The sequence below is a fragment of the Rana temporaria genome, chromosome 2 (genome assembly GCF_905171775.1).
Source record: "Rana temporaria chromosome 2, aRanTem1.1, whole genome shotgun sequence".
NCBI lineage: Eukaryota > Metazoa > Chordata > Amphibia > Anura > Ranidae > Rana > Rana temporaria.
In genome coordinates, this window is record NC_053490.1 from 99,909,734 (window position 1) to 99,937,160 (window position 27,427).

The 27,427-nt window shown below is 43.8% G+C and overlaps 1 protein-coding gene across 3 annotated transcripts in view; it reads left to right on the forward strand.

Moving 5' to 3' along the window:
• Positions 1-27,427, forward strand: part of LOC120929271 (hydroperoxide isomerase ALOXE3-like) — a 121,380-nt gene that overhangs the window by 79,401 nt on the left and 14,552 nt on the right. For 2 of the 3 annotated variants that reach the window (XM_040340594.1, XM_040340595.1), the window contains 4 exons: positions 8,095-8,238; positions 9,788-9,991; positions 12,884-12,970; positions 24,752-24,921. In XM_040340594.1, coding sequence (XP_040196528.1) covers positions 8,095-8,238; positions 9,788-9,991; positions 12,884-12,970; positions 24,752-24,921 — 605 coding nt within the window. The remainder of the gene's footprint in view (positions 1-8,094; positions 8,239-9,787; positions 9,992-12,883; positions 12,971-24,751; positions 24,922-27,427) is intronic. The other variant, XM_040340596.1, reaches the window with a different exon arrangement.

Consider the following 27,427-nt stretch of genomic DNA (forward strand, 5'->3'; position numbering starts at 1 on the left):
AAAAAATGGCCCTGGAGAGTACCAGCACCTCTCCGTGCGCCCAGTACGTGGGTTTACAGTACCGGAACGCAGCCGGTGGGCTTGTCGAGTTGCGGGCCGGTAATGTGTGTCAGACAGGCAGCGCAGTCACAATAGAAACTGTATGCCGCCCCGCCGGAGCCGACTCACTGCTGCCGAGTGCGCTCCTGGCTCCCTTTCCTCTGTCCTGTGCGTTTCCTCGACCCCCCCCCCCATGGAGGAGAGTTGGTTCATTCCCCGGCGTGCACCACGTGACGTCACGCCGGAGGCGAGGTGAGAGGAGGACTCGCGCAGGGAGCTGTGTCGGCGGCAAGGAAAGAAGCCCAAGTCACGAGGAGCCTCAGCTCAGCCTGCGTCTACAGTTCCTAGTGCTGCTACTGTCTGGATCCTGGACTCAGGACTGCAACAGAAGAAAGTAAGAAAATAATTGACTGTATTGGAGGGAGGGGGGGTTGGACTGAGGTGACCATCAGTTTTTTAATAAAAAAATGGCAGAAAAAAATATTTTTGAGTTATTTTGAGCTTGCCTTCTCTAACTAAAAAAACCCCCCATTAATTGCAGCCTCACTGTGCCACCAAACGCAGCCACGGTGCCCATCAAACGCAGCCACGGTGCCCATCAAACGCAGCCACGGTGCCATCAATTGTCGCCACTCTGCCCATCACACGCAGCCACTGTGCCACCAAACGCAGCCACTGTGCCATCACATGCAGCCACTGTGCGAACACACGCAGCCACTGTGCCATCAATTGTCGCCACTGTGCCATCACATGCAGCCACTGTGCCAACTCACACTGCCACTGTGCCATCAATTGTCGCCACTGTGCCATCACATGCAGCCACTGTGCCCATCAAACGCAGCCACTGTGCCCATCAAACGCAGCCACTGTGCCCATCAAACGCAGCCACTGTGCCCATCAAACGCAGCCACTGTGCCATCAAACGCAGCCACTGTGCCATCACACGCAGCCACTGTGCCATCACACGCAGCCACTGTGCCATCACACGCAGCCACTGTGCCATCACACGCAGCCACTGTGCCATCACACGCAGCCACTGTGCCATCACACGCAGCCACTGTGCCATCACACGCAGCCACTGTGCCATCACACGCAGCCACTGTGCCATCACACGCAGCCACTGTGCCATCACACGCAGCCACTGTGCCATCACACGCAGCCACTGTGCCATCACACGCAGCCACTGTGCCATCACACGCAGCCACTGTGCCATCACACGCAGCCACTGTGCCATCACACGCAGCCACTGTGCCACCATCAATTGTCGCCACTGTGCCCATCTAATGCAGCCACTGTGCCCATCTAATGCAGCCACTGTGCCCATCAAATGCAGCCACTGTGCCCATCAAATGCAGCCACTGTGCCCATCACACGCAGCCAAGGGTATTTTCATGTTCAGTATTGGGGGGGGGGGAGCACCGGCGCCTAATAGAGTACCGGCACCTCTTTTGGCCCACTTAAAGCACTGTGTATTGCCCATTATCTCTAAGGCCACCCTGATTCCTACTGAAGATAAACAAGACAAACCATCCTATAAGGAATTGATATAAAAACCCATGAGGCCTATTACCAAAGGTAGTATGCATAAAATTATTAGAATGGCATAGAAATAAAGCATGGCATCTGTAGCTTGATGCGTTTCATGGATTCAGCCAATCTTCAGGTGCAAGGCACGTGATCTGGATCTGATAAATACAAATTGTTCTGATACCTAAAGTTGGGCAAGATTGATCCCAAACAATGGGATGGATAGATATAAAAATCTCCCTAAGGCGTTTTACTTACAAGGTATTGGTATTAATGGTAAGGTACTGGGGGCCATGGATCACCTGGGGTCGCACGCTAAACTGTCGACCAGCACATGACAGCATCCAAGGTGGCTAGTGTCAATGTTTATAGTAATCTTTGTTTAGTTAAGTGGGTAAATGGACCAATCTACTGGGGCCTCTGAAAACCTGTAAAGGAATGAGTCAATGTGCAGTGGCCCAAACGCATGATTGGGCTATAATAGGTATGAAACTATGACTGAGGCTGTGGGGGATGAGCTGATGGAGAAAATTAGGGTTTTCAGGGATCATCTAAAAGCCGTGTAGGAGATGGTCCGACGGATTGTGGTAGGGAGTTCCATAGGATAGCAGAGGCTTGGGGAAAAGTCCTGGAGGCGAGCATGAGAGGAGGTCTTGGGAGGAATGAAGATAACAATTAGATTGGTGTTTTGAGATTAGGTTAGTGATGTAGGTGGGGGCCAACTTGAGGATGGCTTTGTACGTTTTTAGAATTTCTTGTACAAAGAGTTTTATTGAAAAACACAACAATCAAAAAAAAGAGAATACAAAAGAAAAAAAGCAGTGGAGGACACACCATAAGCTTATCCTATATCAGAAAAGATAGTCCGTAAACCTGAGATTAGTCCAGCTCCTAGGGATCCGAAAGCAAATCCAAAAGGCCGGCAATAGAACGTCCTCAACTCAAGTGGCCTGCTAGAGTGACCTAATGCTGGCTTAGGTAACATTCCGGTTTTCACACCGGGGTAAATGTAAAACTGAAAAGCACAGTTGTTATACGATACACAACCTTACAAAAAAAATAAAATTCAAAATATATACATATATATATATATATATATATATATATATATATATATATATATATATATATATATATATATATATATATATATATATATATATATATATATATATATATATATATATATATATATATATATATATATATATATATATATATATCTATCATTCAAGCAGGCACATAGAGGATATCAGTATTCCAATTTGTAAAATAAATAATGCATCCTGTGTCCAAGGCCAGCAGGACCAAGCCTGAGGGCCCAAGCCACAAAGAAAGAAAGGGAGGATGAAAAGAAAAAGCCAGCTAGAAAAGTAGCACGAACAAGTAGCGATGAAGGGAAAGAGGAATAGAAATGGAAAAGAAAAGAAAGAAGAAAGTAAAAAAGAAAAGATAGAAGAAAAAAAAGGAAGGGGGTCCACGGGGCGGGGGGGAACGGAGGGTCTTCAAAGAGAAAGTAGTGCTGGGTCAAACCGTGAAGGGTGGTTGTAAGCCACCCAGGGTTGCCATACCCGGAGAAATTTATCGTGGGTATCTGCTAACACAGCAGTAAGTTTCTCATTAACCATAATATCATTAATGCAGTTAACTGCTTCGAAGCTGAGAACCGGGGTCTTCCAGGCCCTTGCAATGATCAATTTAGTTGCAGTAAAAACATGCGCCGCCAACTGGCGTTCAGGGCGGAGAAGCTCCGTGATCGGTTTCCATAAAAGGGCCTCAAAAGGGTCCCTCTTCAAGTTGGTATCAAAGAGGTTGCGGAGCAACGCATAAACTCTAACCCACAATCTGCATACCCTGGGACAGGTCCACCAGACATGTGCCATCGTACCCTCCTGAGAGCAACCACGGAAACACAAAGGAGAGTAGGAAGGTATGAAACTCGCCAGCTTGGTCGGGGTATAGTACCACCTATAGAACACTTTATAAGCGTTCTCTTGAAAGAGAACATTCGTAGAACATTTAGACAATGCCATGGTCATAGCCTGCCAATCTTCCGGATCGAGTTGCTTCCCAAGCTCAGCCTCCCACTGGAGGTGATGAGGTCTCAAAGGCGGTCTCTTAGAGTTGATAATCGCTGCATAAATCAGAGATATGAGACCCGGGGAATGGGGGCGCGATCTACATAAGCTTTCGAAGGGGGTCATGATATAGGGGGTAGGTTGGGATCTGAGAAGGTGCTGAAGGAAATGTCGGGGTTGTAAGTAGCTATAGTGTTCCCTGAGGGGACTATCATGGGAGGAACGTAAGAGTGAAAAAGAAATAATCTTGGTTGGCGAAAGCATAGAATGAACATCTACGAAGCCATGTTCAGTCCACCATGCAAACTGTAAGGGGTTATCCCTACCTGGTGGAAATAAGGGGCTATGAAGAAGGTTAAGTAACGGAAGATGAGGGGAGATCAGACCTGCAGAATATTTAACCGAATCCCATAACCGAAGGGAATGGGCCAGACAAGGACCTATAGAAGGCGGGCGATGTGCTCGAGGGAGCCATGGAAGAGAGGCTAGAGGCGTCGGGTGGGAGTCCACCAAATCAAAAGTAGCCCACAATGGCATTTGCTGTTTCTCATGGAGACGAGACAATGGAGCGATACCCGCCGCAGTATAGTAAGCAAGCAAATTAGGAACCGACAGGCCACCATTAATTCTGCGTGCAAAAAGCACCTGCCTCTTAATCCTGGGCCTCTTAGGGCCCCAGATAAACTGCATAAGTTTACGTTGGTGTATTCTAAGGATATGAGAGGGTACCTGGACAGGTAAAACCCGAAAATAATAGAGCAGTTTCGGAAGATAGGTCATGCGTACCGTCGCCACCCGCTCTCTTGGTTCGGGAGGAAGAGTGGACCAAGAGGCGAGCATAGCTGTCAATTTGCCAAACAAAGAAGGAAAGTTGGCCTGATACAGTTCGGAGTACTTCGCGGTAAGCTTAATCCCCAAATAGGGTAGTGAGGTCAACCATTGAAAAGGGAACGCCGACCGTAGGGAGTCTAAATCCAAGGGGGAAAGGTTGATAGACATTGCCTTTGATTTTGCCTGATTAACTGCTAAGCCTGAGAACAAGGCAAAAGAATCCAAAAGGGACAACACATTGGGGAGAGAAATTCTAGGTTTGGTGATGGTCAACAGAATGTCATCTGCAAACAGTGACAATTTGTGTGAAGTACCCGCCACCTCCACCCCCGACACGTCTGGATGGGATCGAATGGCCTCCGCCAAAGGCTCAAGAGCCAGGACGAACAGGAGCGGGGAAAGCGGGCACCCCTGCCGTGTCCCCCTCCTAATGGGGAAGGTGGATGACTCAAATCCATAGTACCGAACCTTGGCCTGAGGGGAGTCATAGATAGCCGAAATCCAGCCCAAAAAAGAAGTACCAAAGCCATAATGGCTAAGGACTTGTGTCAAATAAGGCCAAGACAATGTGTCAAAGGCCTTATTGACATCGAGGGACAAAAACATCGTTTCCAGGGACCTGGCATGTACAATATGTTGAATTTGGAGAAGCCGTCTAATCGCATCCCCCGCTTGTCGACAAGGGACAAAGCCCACCTGATCCTTCTTTATCAGGCGTGGGAGAAAAGAATTCAATCGATTGGCCAAAATCTTAGTCAAGATTTTCATGTCGATATTAATTAAGGAGATTGGCCTAAAATTAGCCCAAGAGGAATGGTCCCTATCCGGCTTCGGGATCATCACGATGTTAGCGGTTAGCAGATCAGGCGTGAACGACTGACCCTTCTTTATGGAATTATACATGGCCGCCAAATGTGGGGCTAGGACGTCTGCTAACTTCCGATAATACAAGGCCGTGAAGCCATCCGGGCCCGGTCTCTTGCCGACCTTCAAGTCCTTAATACATTGAACTTCCTGGACCTGAATATCTCGATCCATCAAAGACGTGTGTGTGTGTCTGATAGAGAAGGCAAGGATAAGTTAGACAAAAAGGTATCTAGACCTTGAGTAGATGAATGAGTAGGGGGAGAATAAAGCTTTGTAGGACGGTGGCGGAATTCATCCAATGTCCGTTGTGGGTTACCCGTGAGGACGTTGTGGCGGGTGCGCAGGTTTATGGGAGTAAATTTAGGGGCGAAGGTTCGGAGTCTATTAGCCAGCATCGCGTTAGGTTTATTCGCCTTGGCGTACCACTTTTGGCGAGCCCAACGCAAAGTGCGTTCGGCTTCATCAGTTAAACATAAATCTAAGTCCGTACGGGCCGCATCTAAAAGTCTACGATTCGCCGGGGAGGGAGTCTGCTTGAAAGCCGTAGACAAGACCTCCAAACGCTGCTCCAGAGCACGACGAGCTTGAGTACGCTCTCTCCTACGCTGTGACGCTATGCGAATCACATGACCCCCGAAGGACCGCTTTATATGCTTCCCACAACGTCACAGGAGATGAGACAGTCCCCGTTTTGAGGGTAAAATAGTCCTTAGAAGCTTTGTGAATATCATTAAGAATCGATTTAAAAGACAGGAGAGAGTCCATGACCCAGGGGGCATATTGCGGTTTGAGAAGAGAGTGACATACTGTCAAAACAGGGTCATGATCCGACCAGGGGGCCGCTAAAATGGAAACAGTCGACCAAAGGAAGATGTTTCCGGAGTACAAACATATGGTCGATCCTGGAATGGGAGTGATGAGGGTGAGAATAGTGGGTATAGTCCCTACCAAGGGGATGAAACTCCCGCCAGAGATCCACCAAGTCGTGAGTACGCAAAGCCCGAAGGAACTTTTTAGCAGCGGGAGAGGGGGATTTGTTTTCCGATGGATATTTGTCAAGCGAGGGGCTCAGCGACACATTGGAGTCACCAGCAAGTAGAAGTGTGCCCTTCTGATGGGTCCTTAACAGGGAGCAGACGTGGGTCAGAAAGGGTCCCGGATTATCATTCGGGGCGTAGTAAGTCATGATAGTTACCTCATTATCCTGAACAGCACCCTGCAAGAGGAGATATCTGCCATCTGGATCAGCGATCTGTTTACTGCAAATAAATGGAACTGAATTACATATGGCAATAAGAACACCTTTCTGTTTAGTAGGACCATTAGCTAAATAAACTTGGGAGTAGTTTGAAGCAAAATACTAAGGACAAGAAGTGGGTTTCCTGTAAACATGCTATATCAATGTTTTGCTGTTTTAAGATATTTGAAAACCTTGACTCTTTTTTGAGGGGAGTTCATGCCCTGGACATTCAGGGACAACCAGCGAAGGGTCATTGAATCAGGGGAATATCTCTACAATATACTCCGTTCACGCACCCCGGGGACCAAAGAAGAAAGGGGGAGAAAAGAAAAGAAAGGCAGAAGAAAGGGAGAAAAAAGCAGAAGACAAAAGAGAGCAAAATGGAGCTCGGAGTAGAGCAAAGACTAGATGCATCATGACGTGGGCGCTGAAGCCCACAATGGGGTGGGACCATGACTAAGACAGCCGTCCTAGTCAGGTGCCAACACATGAGGGGAACAGTGGTCCGTCGGGACCACCAGCCTATTTTTTTTTATATAACTTAAATAACATTAGCACAGGAACTAAAACACGTTTTTAGAATTTAACTTGTTTGGGTGAGTGGAAGCCAGAGGAGTAGCAGACTGAATGGTTGAGGTAGCTGAGCTCAGCCTTCATGATGGAAGTGGGGATAGCCCATATAAAGGTAACCCTGTGAGGAGGGAGTTGCAGTCGTTGGGAGATGACAAGGGAGTGAATGTGATATCCTTGGTTAGGAAGAGGCGTATTCTGGAGATTTTGCAGAGGTTGAGGCATTAAGATTTGGACGTGGGGCCGAAAGGATATTTCAGATGCCAGGATTACACCTAGCACCTTGGCATGTGGGGACGGGCTGATGGTTGTACCACTAATCTGTATATAGAAAAGATAGGAAAGGATGAGGTTGGTTTTGGATAGCATGAGGCAAGAATGGGACAAAACTCCAACTAGTCCCTCAGTTCCCAGATGTTTACAGTGTTAGGAGGGGATGTTACACTGTGGTAAACATGGCCCTGTCCCAACTCAAGACATGTTGCTGGTTTCAAAGTTAGCCCTTTTTCCTTTTTAAAATGGTGCATTTTCTCAGTTTTAACATTTTATGTTTTCTATTTTCTGTTGTGACTAAAATATGGGTTTTGAGATTTTCAAATTATTGTATTTTGTCTTTATGTAGATTTTGCACAGCGTAACAACTTTATTGAATTTGGGTTGTAAAAACACATGGTATTGTATGTATAGCCAATACATGAATACAGTAGGGAGGGGTTGAATTCCTCTTATGTTTACTTTTTGCTGTCTGTCCCATTGGGGAGATTTCCTTGGGCACAAGAAGTGAAGAAATCTGAGACTTTAGAGGTTCTAATCCAGGTGTATTCTATCAGAAATTATTAAATTGGCTCAGTCATTTTTGTCCTATGTGACAAAATATAAATTTGTTCTTGTATGCCTAGATTAAATTATTTCTGATCATATTTCCTAATTGTTGCCTTTCAGAATGGTCACATTTTCCTGGCAGATTATGCGATTCTCCAGGGTGTTCCCGCCAATACCATCAATGAAAAGCCTCAATACATGGCAACCCCTATGTGTCTACTGTGGAAGAATCCTCAGGATCAGCTTGTCCCAATTGCCATCCAGGTATTTTCACTTTTGTATTCATGTTTGGACCACCATTCTACATGCACTCTGAGGTCAAGTTAGCATGGGGCTTCTCCAAATCCAGATTTGTTTAGTCTGCTCAAGACTCCAGACTGGGAGTTTTCTTGCCTCCCATCTGACTTTGAGAAGCTTCTGGAGTTTGGGGCTGGAGAATGCCAATACCTGGCCTGAAACCTTGGAGGTGCACCCAGATGGTGGACAGGTTCCTATTAGAGAGTCTCTGTCTCTCTGTCTCTCTCTGTCTCTCTCTCTCTCTGTCTCTCTCTGTCTCTCTCTGTCTCTGTCTGTCTGTCTCTGTCTCTGTCTCTGTCTCTGTCTCTTTCTTTCTCTTTTGCCCTGGAGCACTCCTTGGCTGGACTTCTTCTCATTTGGGGGGTTGTGCGCATGGGCTGTGAATGACCCAGTGTGGAAAAAATTCAGCTGCTTGTACAACGATATCTTTCACATAAAGGATAATACTCCAACAAAAATGTCTTACTATAACACTGGTAAATAATATGGAATTATACTCAACACTCAACAGCTGTGTAACCTCATGGCCTGCTCTGGATGGTAAAGAGAGGGAAAGCTTCGGCCTTGCCCCACATGGCTGGGCCCCAAACTACACGCCAGGCTTCCATAAGGCCCAGTCCATGTGGTTCCAGCCTAGGCTTCCTCCAGCTGAGTTCCTCACTCAAGCTTGCATTGATGATAATAGAGACCTCTGTGTTGCCATCAATTGCTTTTACAACACCTCACTCATTCAAAGCTCCCTCCCACTTGCCTTTGGACCAATCACTCTTCACCGGGCAGCTCCCTTCTCCAGCTGGCTTGCAGAGTATTGTCTTACACTAAGCCAGGCCCCCCTGCTGTGCAGATCTTGCCTGAGGGTAAAAATCCTCTGTCTTTTCAGGATTGCAAGAGTCACTTGTTGTACAAGCAGCTGAATTATTCTGCAACAGTAGACCAGGGGTGTCAAACGCGATTTCATTGAGCCGCATCAGCATTATGATTGTCCTCAAAAGGGCCAGTTCTATCTGTAAGATTAGATGCCAAGAGCCACCCCACCATCAGAAGTCGAGTCCCTTACTCTCCCTTACATCAGTGCACCCCCTTTGCTGGTCTTGCTGCTGGGACGAAGCTGGATTCATTGCTTAAAAGCAGAAAGGTAGGTCTGGAGGAGGTCCGCAGCTGCAGGAGAGGTGTGAGGGCCACGGGCCTTGTGTTTGACACCTGTGCAGTAGACTGTCCTATGTGAATTATTACCTTTTTTTAAATTACTAGTGCTACTAGCAAGATAGAAGTGTCCTCCAGTTCCAGGCTTCCCTTCTCCCCAGGGCAGATTGTCCATTTTATAACACTAGCATGCAAGCAGCATGAATAAACTTTGTTAAGGAAAACAAGTTTTCAGTGTTTGTCATGCCTGAATCAATATATAAGTAGTTCAATGCAATATGATCAAACGAGAACAAAACACTGCAATATGTTTTTGTTACATTTTATGGCCAATAAATGGATACCATGATTTTTTTTTTCTTTTGTATTCCAGTTATCTCAGACTCCTGGAAAAGATGTTCCCATCTTCCTGCCCAGCGACTCGGAATTTGACTGGATATTGGCCAAGATCTGGGTGCGTAGTGCTGATTTCCAGGTGCATGAAGCTGGCACTCACCTTCTCAATACCCATCTTCTAGCTGAGGTCTTCTCAATTGCAACTACCAGGCAACTTCCAATGGGGCACCCACTGTATAAAGTGAGTAAAGAGTCTGAACTTGTACAAAGAGAAAATGGTCTGTTGCCAGTGACACGCTTCCATCCCCTATTTAAATACAACAAAGAATAGCGCCCGTGGGACTTTAAATGAGTACAAAGTAAACATAGTTTATAAATTATAAATATATAAAATGTATTATATATGGGATGCATAAACAAAGGTGCCAAACCACTTGGCAGTGATACATACAGCATACCAAGCGGCCACATACATATATTGGAATTGTTGCAGTAATACACAGGCTTCGTAAAATCAACAATTCCAATATATGTATGTTGCTGCTTGGTATGCTGTATGTATCACTACCAAGTGGTTTGGCACCTGTGTTTATGCATCCCATATATAATGAATGTTATACATTTATAATTTATAAACTGTACACTTTGTATACTTGACTTTTTTGTGCTTGCCTCATTTAACCACTTCAATACAGGGCTTTTATACCCACCTCTGGCACTTCTCTCCTACATGTACAAATCATCATTCTTTTGCTAGAAAATTACTCAGAACCCCCAAACATTATATATGTTTTTTTTTTTAGCAGACACCCTAGGGAATAAAATGGCGGTCATTGCAACTTTTTATTTTGCACGGTATTTGCGCAATAATTTTTCAAACGCCTTTTTTTAAAAAAAAAATTGTTTCATGAATTAAATAACAAAACGGTAAAGTTGGCACTTTTTTTTTTTTTTTTGTTAAATATGAAAGATGTTACGCCGAGTAAATAGATAGCTAAAATGTCATGCTTTAAAATTGCGCACACATGGAATGGCGCCAAACTGTTACTTAATCTCCATGGTGACGCTTTGAAAATTTTTACAGGTTACCAGTTTAGAGTTGGAGGTCTAGTGCTAGAATTGTTGCGCACACATGTGTGGTTTGAACGACGTTTACATATGTGGGCGGGACTTGCGTGTGCGTTCGCTTCTGAGCGCAAGCTACTGGGGAAAGGGGCATTTTATTTATTTTTAGACTTTTTTTACTTTTTTTTTTTTAATAAGACCCCACATCTCTCCTCCAGGCTGGAAAGCATAAGATCGTGAAAAAAATTCAGATCCCATGCTTGCTAGCCGCAATTGCAGCTTTGTTTACTTATGGGTACCCGGGCGTGACGTCATCACATCGCGCGCGGGCCTCCGGTCATAGAGATGACTGGTGACCATCTGGTCACCAGTCATCTCTATGCTTCCTATCCGGCGCAGGGCGATCCTTTCTTCCGGGCCCTCGATGGCACGGGGGAGCCCGGAGAAGCACCGGATGGCGACGGCGGAACCACCGCTATGAGTGTTCTTATGGTGCCCAGGATCGCCGGAACAAAATATCTGATGCCTCTAGCTGCAGGCATCATTCAGATATCACCGCACAAAGTCCAGGACGTCATATGACGTCCACCCAGGATAGGAGATCCCCTTTGTGGACGTCATATGACGGTGTGCGGTATTGAAGTGGTTAAAGTCCCACGGGCGCTATTCTTTGAGTCTGAGCTTATTTCTTTTATAGAGAGTAACTGGATACTTTGCTGTTCCCTAGAACTGCTGGCAAATGAGTCGTAGTTAATACAATGTCATGAGGCAGATCTTATTTGGATGCAGACATTTTAGTGTTTTAGGTTTACAGCCCTTATATGTTATACAATAATGAGAAATTGCAGCGCCACACAAATGTATTCCTTATGTGTATCAAATAAACCAACCATGTAACATTAAACAATAATAGTACAAGCCAAGTCTCCATCCTTGAAAACAATCAGATTGATCTTTCAATATATCTTCATAAAGCCTGTGTGATCTTCCATCGTGCAAATGTCTGCTAAAGTTGTTTCCACTCGTGAGTAAAAAAACTCCCCACAAATTGAAAGGAAACCTCTCGCACATTAGTGCGGTTTGCTGGAATTTGGTTCTTTACATTTGATACACCTAAAGAGTATTTTCATACACTTGTGTGGATTTGTTGGTACCTTTTTTAATATATATTTTTTATTTATTATTGTGACTGCAACTTTATGGCGGACACTTTTTACACATTTTTGGGACCATTGTCATTTTTACAGCGATCAGGGCTATAAAAATGCACGATTTACTGTCAATGACAATGACACTGGCAGTGAAGGGGTTATGTCAGTACAAGGGAGTGATTCTTACTGTTGGGGGGGGGGGGGGTGTGACACGTCGCTGATGACCGTTCCCGATCACGGGGAACAGCCATCAGTGACATGTCACTAGGCAGAATAGGGGGATGCCTTGTTTACAAGCCTTTGCCGATCGCGGGCCGCTCGGGAACATCGAGTTCCCGGGACCCGCGAGCACACGCACGTGCCCCTGGCGGCAAATTGTAAAGTGATGTACAGGTACGTCCATTTGCCTGCCCATGCCATGTTGTCGATGTAGATGTGCGGCGGTCAGCAAGTGGTTAAAACGACACGTGCCAAATCGCAAAAAGTGGCCCGGCAGTCAAATCCTCCAGCTGTTAAGTGGTTAAGGCATTACTAAGCTTGCAGCATAAGCAGTGTGTTTTCCCTACATCTGTTAAATGACACAGCTACAAGATCACTCCTAAATCCCTGATGTCAATTGGCCTTATTGCTACTTCTAGAAAGAATGGTAAAAAAATTATGTTCCCCAAAAAAAAAAAAATCCAATTAAAGTAGAATTAAAATGAAGACTGGGAATTTATACCTAATGATAGTGAAACAAACAATGCTATATAGCTAGATGTCTCATGGTGGTTAAAGTTCAGCTTTAAAATGTTAAAAGGTAATCTGGTACCCTACATCGTTTTTTGCCTGTCTAACCTACAGCAAATATCATATAATGCTGGATTTCTTAAACTAATGTGTGTGTGTGTGTGTGGTGTTTTTTTTTTTTTTCCTAGCTGATAATTCCACACTTTCGCTACACCCTAGAAATAAATTCCTTTGCAAGGACGAGTCTCATTGGACCAGGTGGCGTCTTTGATCAAGTAAGAACCAAATCGGTGGCTAAATTTTGCTGGTTAGCCTGTTCCATTATAACACACAATTCGCTTTTGTGCTCCTAGAGCAAAGTACCCAATTGATCAAAACTGTTATAAAAAAATAGAAAATACGAGTAACTTTACTATTCTAGAAATGATTTATTTTTTTTTTTTATTGAAAAATGGTGGTGGTTGGGCGATGGGGGTAAAGGATTTGTGGATGAAGACTAAAAATCATTGCTCTTTGCGCCAATGTCTACCTATAACTACTTTGATAATGAATATACTGTATATTTAGGGCTTTATTTTCAGTCCATACTGCCTAGGCACATGAAAAGAAAGTGTAGAACATATTTTACAACAATTGTACGCAATTGTTACTGAACAAAAATGAATTGATTGCAATATACGTCGCATACTGCCTACCAAATTTCCAGAGTCTTCTTTTGTACCTCCAGTCCCTTAGGATGGGTTCACACTTATGCAAATTGTATACAGATTTCCCTGCATCCAATTCTCTTGATGGGAGAGTGACCAGCTCTCAATGAACCTGGTTAGCACATCTCCAGGGCAGCCGCAGCGCGCACTGCAGAAGGTTTCTGTGTGTCTTTGGCTTTGTTTTAGGTCTGAATTCAGGCAAAAATTTTAACCCAATTCAGACCTGAAGCGGTGAACAGGGATGCACTGGACCCCCTGCTGTGCCACACTGCTTCACATAGTGTGAACCCAGCCTCAAAGTGGCATTAAACATAAAACCAAAGATCTAATTAATAAGCTGCAATATATTCTGTTTCTCCCTGTTTTTACCTGGTGATCATGCCAGTAACACCCCTTTCATTAGAATGCCCCGACTCTAAATGAAGGGGCACAGGGGGCATTTTGGAAAGAAACATTGTTGGTCTGGGGCAGGGGAATGCTAGATGCACTAGCAGGTTTGGACACTAACAAATGGAAGCCAAACTCCAACTAATACTTTATAAGCAGGTACAGCCAACTTTATTTTTTATTTATTTTTATTTCTTTTAACTTTTTTTGGATACAGGTTTTACATGCATAAATAAAAACTGACCATTGGAAGTACCCCTAACGGCTACATCTGCTGGACAAAAATGTGAACTTGCTGCGCTACCAAAAAAATCAGAAAGCTGCCAACACTACAATGTGCTAATATAATGTGCTAACCTAATGTGTTTATAAATACACACAATGCTGTCGGCAATAAGGTGTTAATATAAATACCGTATTTTATTGGCGTATAACACGCACCCCAACTTTAGGAGGGAAGTTTCAGGGGGGAAAAAACTTTCCACAGCCCCTGCGTATAACACGCAGGCACAGTTTACCCTCTATTTTCAGGGTAAAAAGGTGAGTGTTATACGCCAATAAAATACAGTACATGCAAATGATGTAAACGCAATAGTGAAATAAGTAATCGTATGTGCTTTAAAGTGCTAGATATAATTGTGCAAATCAATGCTGATAGCCACAATGATGAATAACAATTATAAAATGTGGCTAACATGGAAATTCCACCAACATTTATGTTGGAATGAATCTCAACCCACTGAACAGATGTGAATTGGAAGTAGTCTGTACAATGAAGATGATTAACTATCTGTATAAGCACCAGGGACTGTGCATCCACCACCTGAAGAAAGGGTAGGTACTCTTACCGGAAATTGTGGACCCACACACCAGCGGGTCAAAAAAGCTTAGAAATGGATAGATACAGGATCTCAGACCTTAATCACCGGAACAGCAATAGAAACCCACGGAAGTCACTTCCCTGGCATTTACAGAAGCTGCTCGGAGTCAGGGACGCGTGGGGAGCGGCTGCCTTGGTGCTCCTTGACCTCTCCGCGGCCTTTGACACTGTAGACCACGCTATGTTGATTGCCAGGCTTCAGGACGAGTTTCACATTACCGGCTCTGCTTCACACTGGCTTTCAGACTTTCTCACCCACAGGACCTTTCAGGTTAAAACCGGTCCTTTCCTATCTGCCATCAGCACCCTGAGTTGTGGGGTGCCTCAGGGCTCGGCCCTGTCGCCATGGCTGTTTAATGTGTATCTTCGGCCGCTTGCGAGTCTGCTGGACACCCATGCAGTGTTTAATCGCTTGTATGCAGACAATGTCCAGTTGGTCGTCGACAGCCTATCCGACCCTGCTCCTGGTCTGCAGCTTGCTTCCTGTCTCTTAGACATCAAACAGTGGATGGATCACAATTCCCTTAGTCTAAATGCTAAAAAGACAGAAATTCTCATCTCTGGACGTATTGATCCAGCTGTCTTTCTGGGAAAATGGCCCACGAGCCTTGGGCCGTGTCCTGTTCCAGTGAATCAAGTCCGCGTCCTGGGAACAATTTTTGACTGTAATCTGAATTGGATACCCCAAGTCAATCAATGTATCCGCAACGCACTGTATTACATCAGGTGTCTGACTAATCTCCGGCCTAAATAGGCGGGAGCATATTACCCCTACTTTGCGATCACTGCACTGGCTCACTGTGGTAGATCGCGTTGAGTTTAAGGCTCTTTGTCTCGCCTATCGCGCTTATCATGGGACGGGCCCGCAATATCTGAATTCCTTGATAACTCGATATGCTCCTGCACGAGCACTCAGATCACTAACAGCTGGTCTTGTCACTTGCCCATCTGCCCGTTTGCTTACCTTTGGGGGCAGACGCTTTTCTGTGAGGGCAGCGGCTCTATGGAATAGTCTCCCTGTTTCCATTCGGTCTCTCCCCTCTATTATGGCCTTTCGTAAAAGGCTAAAAACTTGTTTTTTTCAGGAAAAGCAGGCAGAGTCATGTTAGTTCTCCCTATTGTTCCCTGGTGATCTGTTTTTTAGTTTTTTTGCTCTCCTTTTTCTTTTCCTTCTATTTCTTTCCCTCCCTGACTTGATTTATCCATTTACAGTTATGTTTTCTGCGCTTAGACACTGCCCTGACGGGTCAGTATTTGGCGCATTATAAATCTATTAAATCAATCATCAAGGCCCTACTACAGTCAGCAGACATAGTAGCGCCAAAACGTGCATCCGGAAAAACAACTCCAGCTGTCGTTGTTGAAGCAAGAGCGTAGAAGAGCGGAAGCGGCTTGGAAAAGAAGCTCTTCAGAGGAAAACCACACTATTTTTACAATGTAATAACTAAAATACCATAAAAAAATCTTTATAGCCCAAAAAAATGCCCTAAACCGCCCCCGCGAACTCTTTAACCTGGTCACCCAGACCATGAGCCCATTCTGTCTAGAGGCCCCGAATTCTGATTCACAAGAATTTTGCGATGAATTATCGGATTATTTCATTAACAAAATTGACAAAATCCGTGAAAATTTCAGGAAAATGGAACCTCCAGCTACCACCCACCCCACCCCCCCTAAATCACAAACCTAATACCCACATAAATCCGCCACAATCAACTAATTTCTCTCTAAAACCCATTTCCATCGATGCCACTAAAAATGGCATCGGCACTCTGCGAAATAGCACAGCGCTCAATGATATCATCCACACTAAACTACTGAAAGAATGTGCCGACATTTTGGCACCGTCTATCACGCAGCTTATAAACCAATCATTCAAGAAAGGCATGGTGCCTACCCTGCTGAAACAAGGTATAATTAAACCAATTCTAAAAAAAAACACCCTTGACCCCAAAGATCCAAACCACCGTCGACCCATAACAGCCCTAAATGTCTTCTCCAAGGTAATGGAGAAAGAAGTTGTGCAACAGCTACATCATTTAGACACCCACAAATTACTCGATCCGCTTCAATCGGGTTTTCGTCCTGGTCACGGAACAGAAACTGCACTGCTCAAAATATGGGATGACGCTCTCGAGGCAGCAGACGAAGGAGAATCTTGTCTTTTGGTGCTGCTGGACCTAAGCGCAGCATTTGACATGGTAGACCACGAATTCATTACCGACTCGCCTAGCTGAAGTAGCCAGAGTCGCGGAATGTGATTTATCTTGGTTCTCCTCCTTTTTGGAAAACCGATCACAAATAGTGAAACTTGGTTCTTTCACTTCTGAAAAACGCACAGTGTCATGCGGAGTCCCTCAGGGATCCCCTTTGTCACCTGTTCTGTTCAATATCTATCTCCACCCTCTTTTTGAAATCGGTAACCAGAAGTTATTTTACCACTCTTATGCAGATGACACACAACTGTATTTTCGCATCTGCAACCGAAAGGATCATTATCTCGGACTAGAGAAATGCCTTACTTTGATAGAAAATTGGATGACGAAGAGTTATCTTAAACTCAACGGTTCAAAAACAGAACTTCTCCTGTTTCACGCCAATCGAAAGAATAATCCAACAACATGGACACCCCTGCCCATTCTGGGTAAAACCATCACCCCTAGCACCAAAGTCAAGTCTTGGAGTCATTTGACACCCACATGACAATAGATGCACAAATAGGGTCAGTAGTCAGCGGATCGTACCATCTGCTGCGCCTACTATGCAGACTCACTCCCTTTATCCCAAAAGAAGACATAGCAGTCGTGGTGGGAACAATTATCTACTCTAGACTGGACTATGCAAATGCCCTTTATCTCTGACTCCCAAAATACCAAATCACTCGTCTGCAAGTCGTTCAAAATACGGCCGCTCGACTTGTGACTGGGAAAAAAACATGGGAATCTCACCTTCACTGAGATCCCTTAATTTGTTGCCTGTAAAAGACAGAATCACTTTCAAGGCATGCTGCCTAACGCATAAGTGTGCAAGGAAATGCCCCCAAATATCTATGCGATGAACTAAAAGCTCACAACCCCAATCGCGTTCTGCGATCCACCAACCAAAATCTACTCCAGATACCCAAAGCCAGATACAAGTCCAAAGGAGAACAGATTTGCAGTCCAAGGACCTAGACTATGGAATGCGCTACCAACCTGCATCCGATTGGAGGTGAACTACCTGGCCTTCAGAGAAAAAATCAAAACCATCTCTTGTAAGGGCGAAAGTTTACTTAGGGAATGGATACTAAGTGCCCAGAGGCGATTCAGTTCGCATGCGTTGCGCTATACAAGTTTCTCTCACTCGCTCTCTCATGGGGTCTCCCTTCGGGGGAGCCCCACCTAGTACTGGGAGGGTTCGGTTTTGGCAGACCCTCCAAGGAAGTTGGGTCCGTGTCGGCTTCGGCTGCCTGGACCACTGAGTACCTCAGTCCCCGTCTGGAGCCTAACGCCCTGGGGGATCAGGGTTGGGTCCTTCTCACGGAGGACCATTTGACGCAGCACCCATTGCACGTTTTTGTGTTTCACTCTTTTAGGGTGTGCAAATTTTTTCTGCACCGGGTGGAGTTTGTGTTTTGCACGCCACAGGCTTTTAAAAAAAAAAAAAAAAAAAAATTTAAAACATGCGTTAATCATAAATCAAAATGAATTTACAAATTTAACAGCCATATTACGATCCTGGAAACATGTATAAAATAACAATCGCAAATGAGAACAAGGGGGGAAAGACGGAAAAGAATGGGCAAAATGTAAGTGGCATATGAATAGGAGTACATTATGCTTGATGAAGGCGTTGATGTCCCAATCAATGTTCATGCCATAAGTCTCGAGATATAACACTCCTCAGAGGCTAGAATTGCCTCTCCAGTGAGGAACACACTTATCAATGATGTGAAATGGAGTACTGGATGGGTTCTTATTGTGGTGATGGAGGTAATGTCTAGGTACGCTATAGTTAGTATGGCCCTTGATGCTTGCCAGATGCTCATTAACCCTTCCTGAAACGAGTGGTACGTCCTACATATTTCTTCCTGCAAGGGCAAGTCAGTAGGTAAACCATGTCGAGTAGCACAAGTTGTAAAATGTTTCATCTGATACCTCCGAGTGGTAACAGACTCAAGTTTCTGATTTTCTCCTGCTGCAGGTGTGTGTGTGTGTGTGTACACATTACACCTACGGCAGGGATAATAACCCCTAGAGATATAACTACTGCATGATCACTAAGGGACCTAAAATCCTGTAATTTTTAAGTACTTTCCAATATCTATTAACAATAACCTTGTTGATTGTAATTTCAAGAAAAGCCACACGGCTATACATTTTCTGGATCTTGAAATTATGATCACTAGTCAAAAATTAAAAATTAACTCATTTCAAACCTACAACCTGCATTGGATATATGCCGGTTGATTGTCGTCATGGTTGAATTTTTTTTTTTTTTTTTTTATAGGAGCACACTATTGAATGATCTCCTTACATGAGGACACTACATTTTAAGTGGTCCTTTACAACATTCTCTGTCCAACATAATGTCCTTGATTTTGTTTACGAGGGATTGGAATGAGTTTTTTTTTTAGGTCCTGATCATGGAGTCCTCTATAGGGGCGCACTGTCTTTGGGAGCACAGATTGTGCCCAACATTATTGACCCCCCCCCCCCCCCCCCATTAGAACATTCACAAATTTAAGGGTATATGTTGCCATAAGAACCCATCCGGTACTCCATTTCAAATCGCTGATAAGTTTGTTCCTCACTGGAGATGCGATTCTAGCCTTCGAGGTCTGGAATTACAAATTGAAATCATTCGCCTTATGGCATGAACATTGATTGGGCCGTTATTTTCAGTTCCCCTGTTGGCTGTGGCATATATAAAACATGTATTACACATTTTTCATGCCAATTTACTGCTGTGATTGGACCTGATAGGATCGGTGTTGTATTGCTGTTGGCAGTCACGGTGAGTTTACAGTTTGGCTTAATTCAAACACTACGTGGTCGTGTATTCCATACTGAGGCTTGGTTAATATGTTTCTTATGATGCTCTCCATCCTGGTCACAACGAGGCTTCGATTTTATACATAGGGTCATGTGATCGGCATCTCTCCGCTCATTGTCACTCTGCTCACCAGCATTCAACTGGAGATGTGGAATGCACGCCATCTACCATGCTGGACAGGCATCAGTGCTGTAAAAGGTTTGATGCCAAAATTGATTTATGCAATTATATATGCGCAGTGTAGGGGAGCAGGCTTATACCCCAGTTGAAGTCCTGTAGGATGAAACACGTTGGCTTGGTGCCAACCAGCTCTACACATTGCACTTGTTTTTGGATATCCCTTGTGATCAGTGTTTTTTTATATATCTATATATACAGCCCTCCTTCTATATGATAGATTGGGGGGAGTGGTGGTAGAATTGGATAGATGCGCTGGATTGGGGGGGAAGATTGGAGGCATAGTGTTCTGGAAAGGGGAGGTCAGGAGACTAGGTGTGCTGGGGGGGTCGTTGAAAGCACAGATGGAGGCATTGGAGGCAGAGATATGCTGGGAAGAGGAATTAGAGGCAGAGGCGTACTGGGGGGAGGCGTTGGAGGCAGAGGCGTACTGGGGGGAGGCAGAGGTGTACTGGGGGGAGGCGTTGGAGGCAGAGGTGTACTGGGGGGAGGCGTTGGAGGCAGAGGTGTACTGGGGGGAGGCGTTGGAGGCAGAGGTGTACTGGGGGGAGGCGTTGGAGGCAGAGGTGTACTGCTTTATTTTTTTTATTTTTTTATGATTTTATTTACCAACCTTTTGCTGGACGTGAGTTCCGTGGGTGTCTATTGCTGTTCTGCCGATTTGAGGTCTGAGATCCTGTATCCGTTCCTAAGCTTGTTTTTCCCACTGCCACTGGAGTACCTACCCTTCCATCGGGTGGTGGATGCACAGTCCCTGGTGTTTTTCTTCTACAGATGGTTGTTAATATTTGTATAGACCAGCCTTTCTCAACCTTTTCAATACAGAGGAACCCTTAAAATAACTTTCTGGACTCGGGGAACCCCTGCTAAAAGGATAATTGGAGTAGGTGGGAACTTATCTGAGTGGCAGATATTGCTCAAAGAACCCTTGCAACCTCCTAGAGCAGGGATATGTAATGGGCGGACCTCCAGCTGTTGTAAAACAAGTCCCATCATGCCTCTGCCTTTGGGTGTCATGCTTGTGGCTCAGTCTTGCTATGCCTCATGTGACGTTTGCAACAGCTGGAGGTCCGCTAATTGCATATCCCTGCTCTAGAGGAACCCTGGTATAGACTGTACTTCTCATTCACATCTGTTCAGTGGGTTGAGATTAATTTCAATGTGAATATTTTATAATTGTTCATTCCTCAGTCATCCGCATTGATTTGCACAATTATATCTAGCACTTATGACATCTGCTGGACAGACTGTTCTGTTGAACAGACTTGCTAACCAGATTACCAGGTGAAAATAAGGGCCTAAAAGAAATCTAATGCAGGCATCGCATCTAAAAAATGCTAAGCTGCAATATGTTTGCTTTTGGATTTTATACCTCCTTTAAAGTGTAAGTCGGTGCAAAAAATACATGAAGTGCACATTTCAATTTATTTTGTATTTGAAAAGACAATGCAGAAAAATACCTGATCTGCCAGTAATCCAGTGAGCCCTTTTACTTCCTGTTTTGGACTGACAACACAGTGCTTGTGCTGCACTGAAATTCTAAGCAGTGTTTGTCAGCCCTGACTGCTGTTCCTTTCCACATGCTTACATTTATTTCTTAGCAAAACAAGGCTCTTTTCATTGCCACAAGCTTGCTCACACCTAGTGTGTAGGGTAAGGGCTCTTGGGAGATGTAGTTTCAGGGGTATGCCTAAAAATGCACTTTATCAGTTTCCAACCAGTCTTGTGTGTGGTGTTTTGTTCAAAACAAAGCCTAACGTAGAAACAGATTAAAAATATCAATTGACCACAGTATAATCCCTTAACAGCATTTGTTGTAGTAAAAATACTTTTCTTGTATAGATTTTTAGAGATTTAATAAGGTCCTATAGTAAAAACTAAACACAACAAATCTGGGTCCATCTTTTTGCAAATGTCCAGCAATTCCTCCAAAGCAAACCCCAAAGACAAACTGAGCCAACAAATGGCATATGCTGTGCTTTTAGTGCTGCTCTTGGTATTGGTCCATGAGATCTTAAAGCAGAACTATGCTTGCCTATACTCTAGCCCTGTGACCTCCCTGCTTGACATCTTAAGCCTGGTTGCTTTTGGGTATCGATCCTGGTTGATTTAATTGGGCAGGTTGATGTACCTCCAGTGCACACTGATGAAAAGGTAAGTAAGAAATTTTAATGCAAGAGACATGTCTGTTCGACAATTTGTATTTCCGTCATTAAAGTTCAACTTTAATTACATACAGTATGTCTTCAGGTACTCCTATTGCCCTGATAGTGGTGGGTGTTGGAAGGCAACATGGTTTAATATCATATTTCTGGAGTTTCACTTCCTGGTTGATACAGCCAGGTGGCTTAAGTTGAAAGTTGATCCCGCAGGGTGTCGATTCATGCCACTAGCAAATTTTTTTATTTTATTTTTTGTCCCTCCTTGCTTCTCTGAACCTCATGGCTCTGTTACCATTTTGAGTCCAGCTGACGGGACAATATATAGGACTACCTTGTGTAACGTATCTTTATGTTTTTTGTATTTTATATACTGTAATATTTCCTATTTTCTTGGGAAGGAAGATGTTTTACTAAGCAGTGTTTGTTTTCATAGCTAACATTATATCATTGTTCTATCGATAACATTATCAGTTTTAATAGACTAGCTAACTGTAGGAATAGACAAGTTTTAATACGTATATGGAATAAATGGAGGGTATCCATAGCTACCACCTTGACCATATTTATTGTTGCATTTATTTCAGCATTTCATCTCCTTTTAATCACTTGTTGGATTTCATTACATCAGGGGCAGACTCAGGGCCGTCTTTAATATGGTTTGGGCCCTGGGCAAACATTTTTTTTGGGCCCCCCTCCAGCTTATTTTGGGCCTGGCTGGTTCACATGTATGTGTTTTTGGCGGTCCTCATTTGTGTAGGTACAGCAGCCCATTGATTTGAATGGGCTGCCATGCCTTTGTTTCCTGCAGAAAAAATGTGCATTCAGCATTTTAAAAATACAGTTGCCTTGAAATCCATTCTGCTTTTGCACCATGCTACTTACCTGCAGTTCTTGCACACACAAACGCACTGTTTTTAAAAGCGTGACCTAAACGTCTAAAAATGCAGCAAGTTTGACAGTGCGGGAACTGCAGATAAGTCACAGCAGACAGCAGAATGGACAGACAGTGCTGTATTTCAGTGTTTGATGGGCATGGGCGTGCCGTGTGCGCAGCCTATTACATGAGGAATGCGCTTTTCTTTGCAGGAAACACAGGCATGGCGGCCCATTCAAATGAATGGGCTGCTGTGCCTGCGCAAATGTGGGCCGCCAAAACACATACATGTGAACCAGCCAGGCCCAAAATAAGCCCATCAAGCAGTTAAATACAGACAGTAATGCCATGTGCTCTGAGACCTTACTCAGCCTGGACTGCAGGTCTGGTCTGTGATTTAAAGAGTTCCTCTATTTTACACATGGCGTCCCATGGTGCTAAAGCAGAATGGACAGATGGTGCTGTGACCCCCATGCCATGCCATGTGTAAAATAGAGGAACTTTTTAAAACACTGACCAGACCTGCAGTGAATCATCAAATATTATAAAGACTTTGGGCACACTCTACAGAAAACTTTGTATATATATATATATATAAAAAAAGGGGTGTAGCCATCCGGGGCCCTGGGGACCTCTGGGCCCTTTAATAAAAAGAAAAAAAAAGAAATATATATAAAACATATATTTTAAAAAGGGGGTTGCCATCTGGGGCCCTGGAGACCTCTGGGCCCTTTAATATTTTTTTTTTAATAAAAATAAATTACAAAAAAAAGGGGTTGCCATCCGGGACCTCTGGGCTCTTTAATAAAAAATAAAAAAATATATATATAAAAAAGAAACATTTGTAAAAAAAAAAGGGGGGGGGTTGCCATCCAGGGCCCTGGGGACCTCTGGGCCCTTTATATATTTTTTTTTTATTTTTTTTATTAAACACAAATAAAAAAAAAATAAACATTTATAAAAAAAATAAAGGGTGTTTGCCACCTGGGGACCTCTGAGCCCTTTAATAAAAAATATATAAATATAAATATATATATATATATATATATATATATATATATATATATATATATATATATATATATATATATATATATTAAAAAAAGAGAGAAAAATAAAAAAAAGAAAGAAAATAATATATAATAATATCCCTGGGGACCTCTGGGTCCTTTAATAATAATAATAATAACATTTTTATTTATATATATATATATATATTTAAAGAAATATATAAAAAAGTTTTTTTTATCTTAAAAAAGGGGGGTTGTCATCTGGAGCCCTGGGGAACTACGGGCCCCTGGGGACCCCCAGACCTCTAAAAAAAAATTGGCCCTTTAATAAAAAATAAAATAAAAATATATTAAAAAAAAGGGGCGTTGCCATCTGGGGCCCTGGGGGCCCAGGGGGTTGCTTTGGGCCCCCAACAGTGACAGGGCCCAGGGCACCTGCCCCATTTGCCCTGCGGTAAAGACGGCCCTGGGCAGACTGACCATTGAGTCACTCGGGCACTGCCCGAGGGCCCCATGTCGCTAGGGGGCCCCCATAAGCGTTGCCAGGCTCAGTAAAACCAGGGACAGTATGTAAAAATCTTTTTTTTGTTTTATTTATTTTTTTACATCTCTCCCTGATATGTCTAAAACCAACATGCTTCTGATGTGAAAATCCAGAGATTTTAGCTGCCTCGCCTCTGCACTGCCTCCTGGTGTGGTGGCCATCTGTAAGCCCAGGGGCCCCATAGTCTTCTATTGCCCTGGGGCCCCATGAGTTGTCAGTCTGCCCCTGCATTACATGACAATATTTTTACATAACTTTTGTTTTCTGTATTCTCTCTGAAGGCTTCGGTGACTGGGAGAGGAGGGATCCCCGTAATTCTAAAGAAAGCAATGGATGAGGTGACCTATATCAGCCTTTGTCTCCCTGATGATATAAAGGGAAGAGGAATGGAGCACATTCCCAACTACTTGTATAGGGATGATGGCATGAAGATCTGGGCAGCTATGGAAAGGTAAAGATCTTCCATATTCAAAGACAAAACTACTTGAAATGCTTGGTCTACAACCATCTGTGGTCCTACCTCACTGAAAACACCCTTTTTGACCCCTTAAACTCCAGATTTTGCTTGCAGCACTCCACAGTAACTGCCCTACTAAAACTCACTAACTTTTAAAAGCAACACCCTCTACTCTATTCTCAATACTAGCACTCTTTGCAGCTTTTAATACGGTTAACCACCCGTTCCTTCTCAATAAACTCCTCTCTTGGCCTCCCAAGATTCCTTTTCCTGGTTCTCCTATCCATAACGCTTCAGTGTTGCCTATAACTGTCTTCTCCTCCTTCTCTTTCCATAGGGCTCCCCCCAAGGCTCTATTCTTGGACCCCTTCTCTTCTATATGTACACTATCTCTCTTGGTCACTTGATAAAATCCCACAGCAACTTCCAATGCCATCTCTACACAGATGACACCCAAATCTATCTACTCTTCAGCTCACTCATTCAATATCCTCACATTAACTGATATATCAACTGTAACGGAATGGCCTGTGATACCCAGAGACTTTTGAAGGATCCGGGGTACTCCTGTGCCAGCTTCACCAATGACTCTTGGGTCATCCTAAGTCCAATAGGGGCATAGGATGACTGAGAAATATCTCGGATTACATGCGATTGGACAGTAATGATTCATGTATTGCAGAATATCTTGAAATATTACAGGTGGTTAATTCTGACCCCCAACAGGTCAATAGCAGAGTGACTCATTCATGTGGGGACACAGACTGTTGAGGTGCTAATTAAGTCTACCTGGCTGTAGTGATGAAAGCTGTGATTGCACTCTATTGTATATTGTGTTCATTAAGCCTGGCTCCTAAGATATTTCATGGTGCTATGCTAACTAACCCTGTATTGTGTGAAAGTTCTATTGATAGATATGTGTTGGCAGTCTGAAATGTCAGATGTCTGACCTTTCAGGTGTAGTGGATTAGCATGTCAATTATGTTTGCAATAAGTTATTCTCACCTGCTACATAAAACGCATCCCTTTAGAGTCAGAACGTCTGGGTAATTATGAGTAATTGGCTCATCTGAATGAATGTCATTATCTAACGGAATGTGTATTGAGCACCTATTGTGTCATGTTATGGGTGGAGTTGAGTCATTGTCCATATTTGTCTTCTAACTGTATATAACCAGCCTGAGTTTACCATTAAAGTGTTCATTCATTTTGGAACCAGAGAGAGAGCTGTGTGTGTCTCGTTTCTGGGGGAAATCAATGGGTCCTGTCTGCTGGATTGTGGAGTGTCGAGGAGCTGTCGTGGGTTGGTGGAATGGAATATCGTAAACGGTGTTAACCCCTGACCGTTGCATCAACATAGAAGTTGCACCGCTTCCTAAAACTAAATATTTCTAACACAGTGCTTGTAAAATTTCCACCCTGCTTGTGCCCTTTCCCCTGACTTTTCCTTCAAGATCAATAATGCAACTCCGTCCCTCTCCTCACGTCAAAGTACTAGGTGTAATCTTGGACTACAGTATCTGACCTTTTTGTCCCAAATACAAATCTGTCAAAAGCTTGTAGACGTCACCTCAAAGGAACACTAAGGCCCCATGCACACGAGACGCTGCTAAACTCGAGTTCAGAGGCATTTGGGCATTTTTTTCAACTGCCCCTGAACACATTTAATGTTATCCTATGTGTCCATGCACACAATCACGGTTTTTGGCGTTTTAAAGCAGTTGGGTTTATGTCCGTTTTTTTCAGACGCAAAATTTTGGGTTCAGAAGCGTTTTATTTTTGCATTTTAAACTTTGGGAGGGTCTACAATGTCTTTGAGATAAGCGCTGACAGCCGATAATCGCGGCAAAACGCAGCGCAATTCGCGGCAAAAACAGGCGTTTTAAACGCCGGTTTTTGCCTTTGAAAACGTGAGTTTAGAGGTGTTTGTAATTGCTTCTCGTGTGCATGGGGCCTAAAGGTTCGTTTTTTATTAGATCAATTGATTGCTCTAAGCTAGAGCATTTAAATATCGCTTGTCTCGTTTTTCCTTTTGACCTCCAAAATCCAGTAATCCAGGTTTGAAAATGCCATTTCCTGTCACTCCTCTTCTTGCTTTGAACCCGCATCTGAGCCGTTTTGCATGGTGGAAAGCAGAATGTTCTCACCCCCCTCCCTATGACTACAGCCCTGCGTGAAGATACTCTTATCCCTCACAGGCATGGAGGCTAAGCCTAATGGGAACTGTAGTTCCCATTAGGCCGTGATGTAGCAAGAATGAATGCGCACTGCAAACCAGGAAGTCGGTGAGAATAACTATTCAGGAGTGCTGGAGGTGAATAAAACGGCTCGATTTCAACAGGTATCAAACTAGTTATAATGCAAAACATAACTTTTTCTCTTATGGTCCATGGACGGACACAGCTCCTTAAATCTTGACAAGTGGGTTATGTTCCCTGTTTACAGGAGAGGACTAGGCAGAAACATGTTGGATTATTAAATACATGTTACATTAACAGAG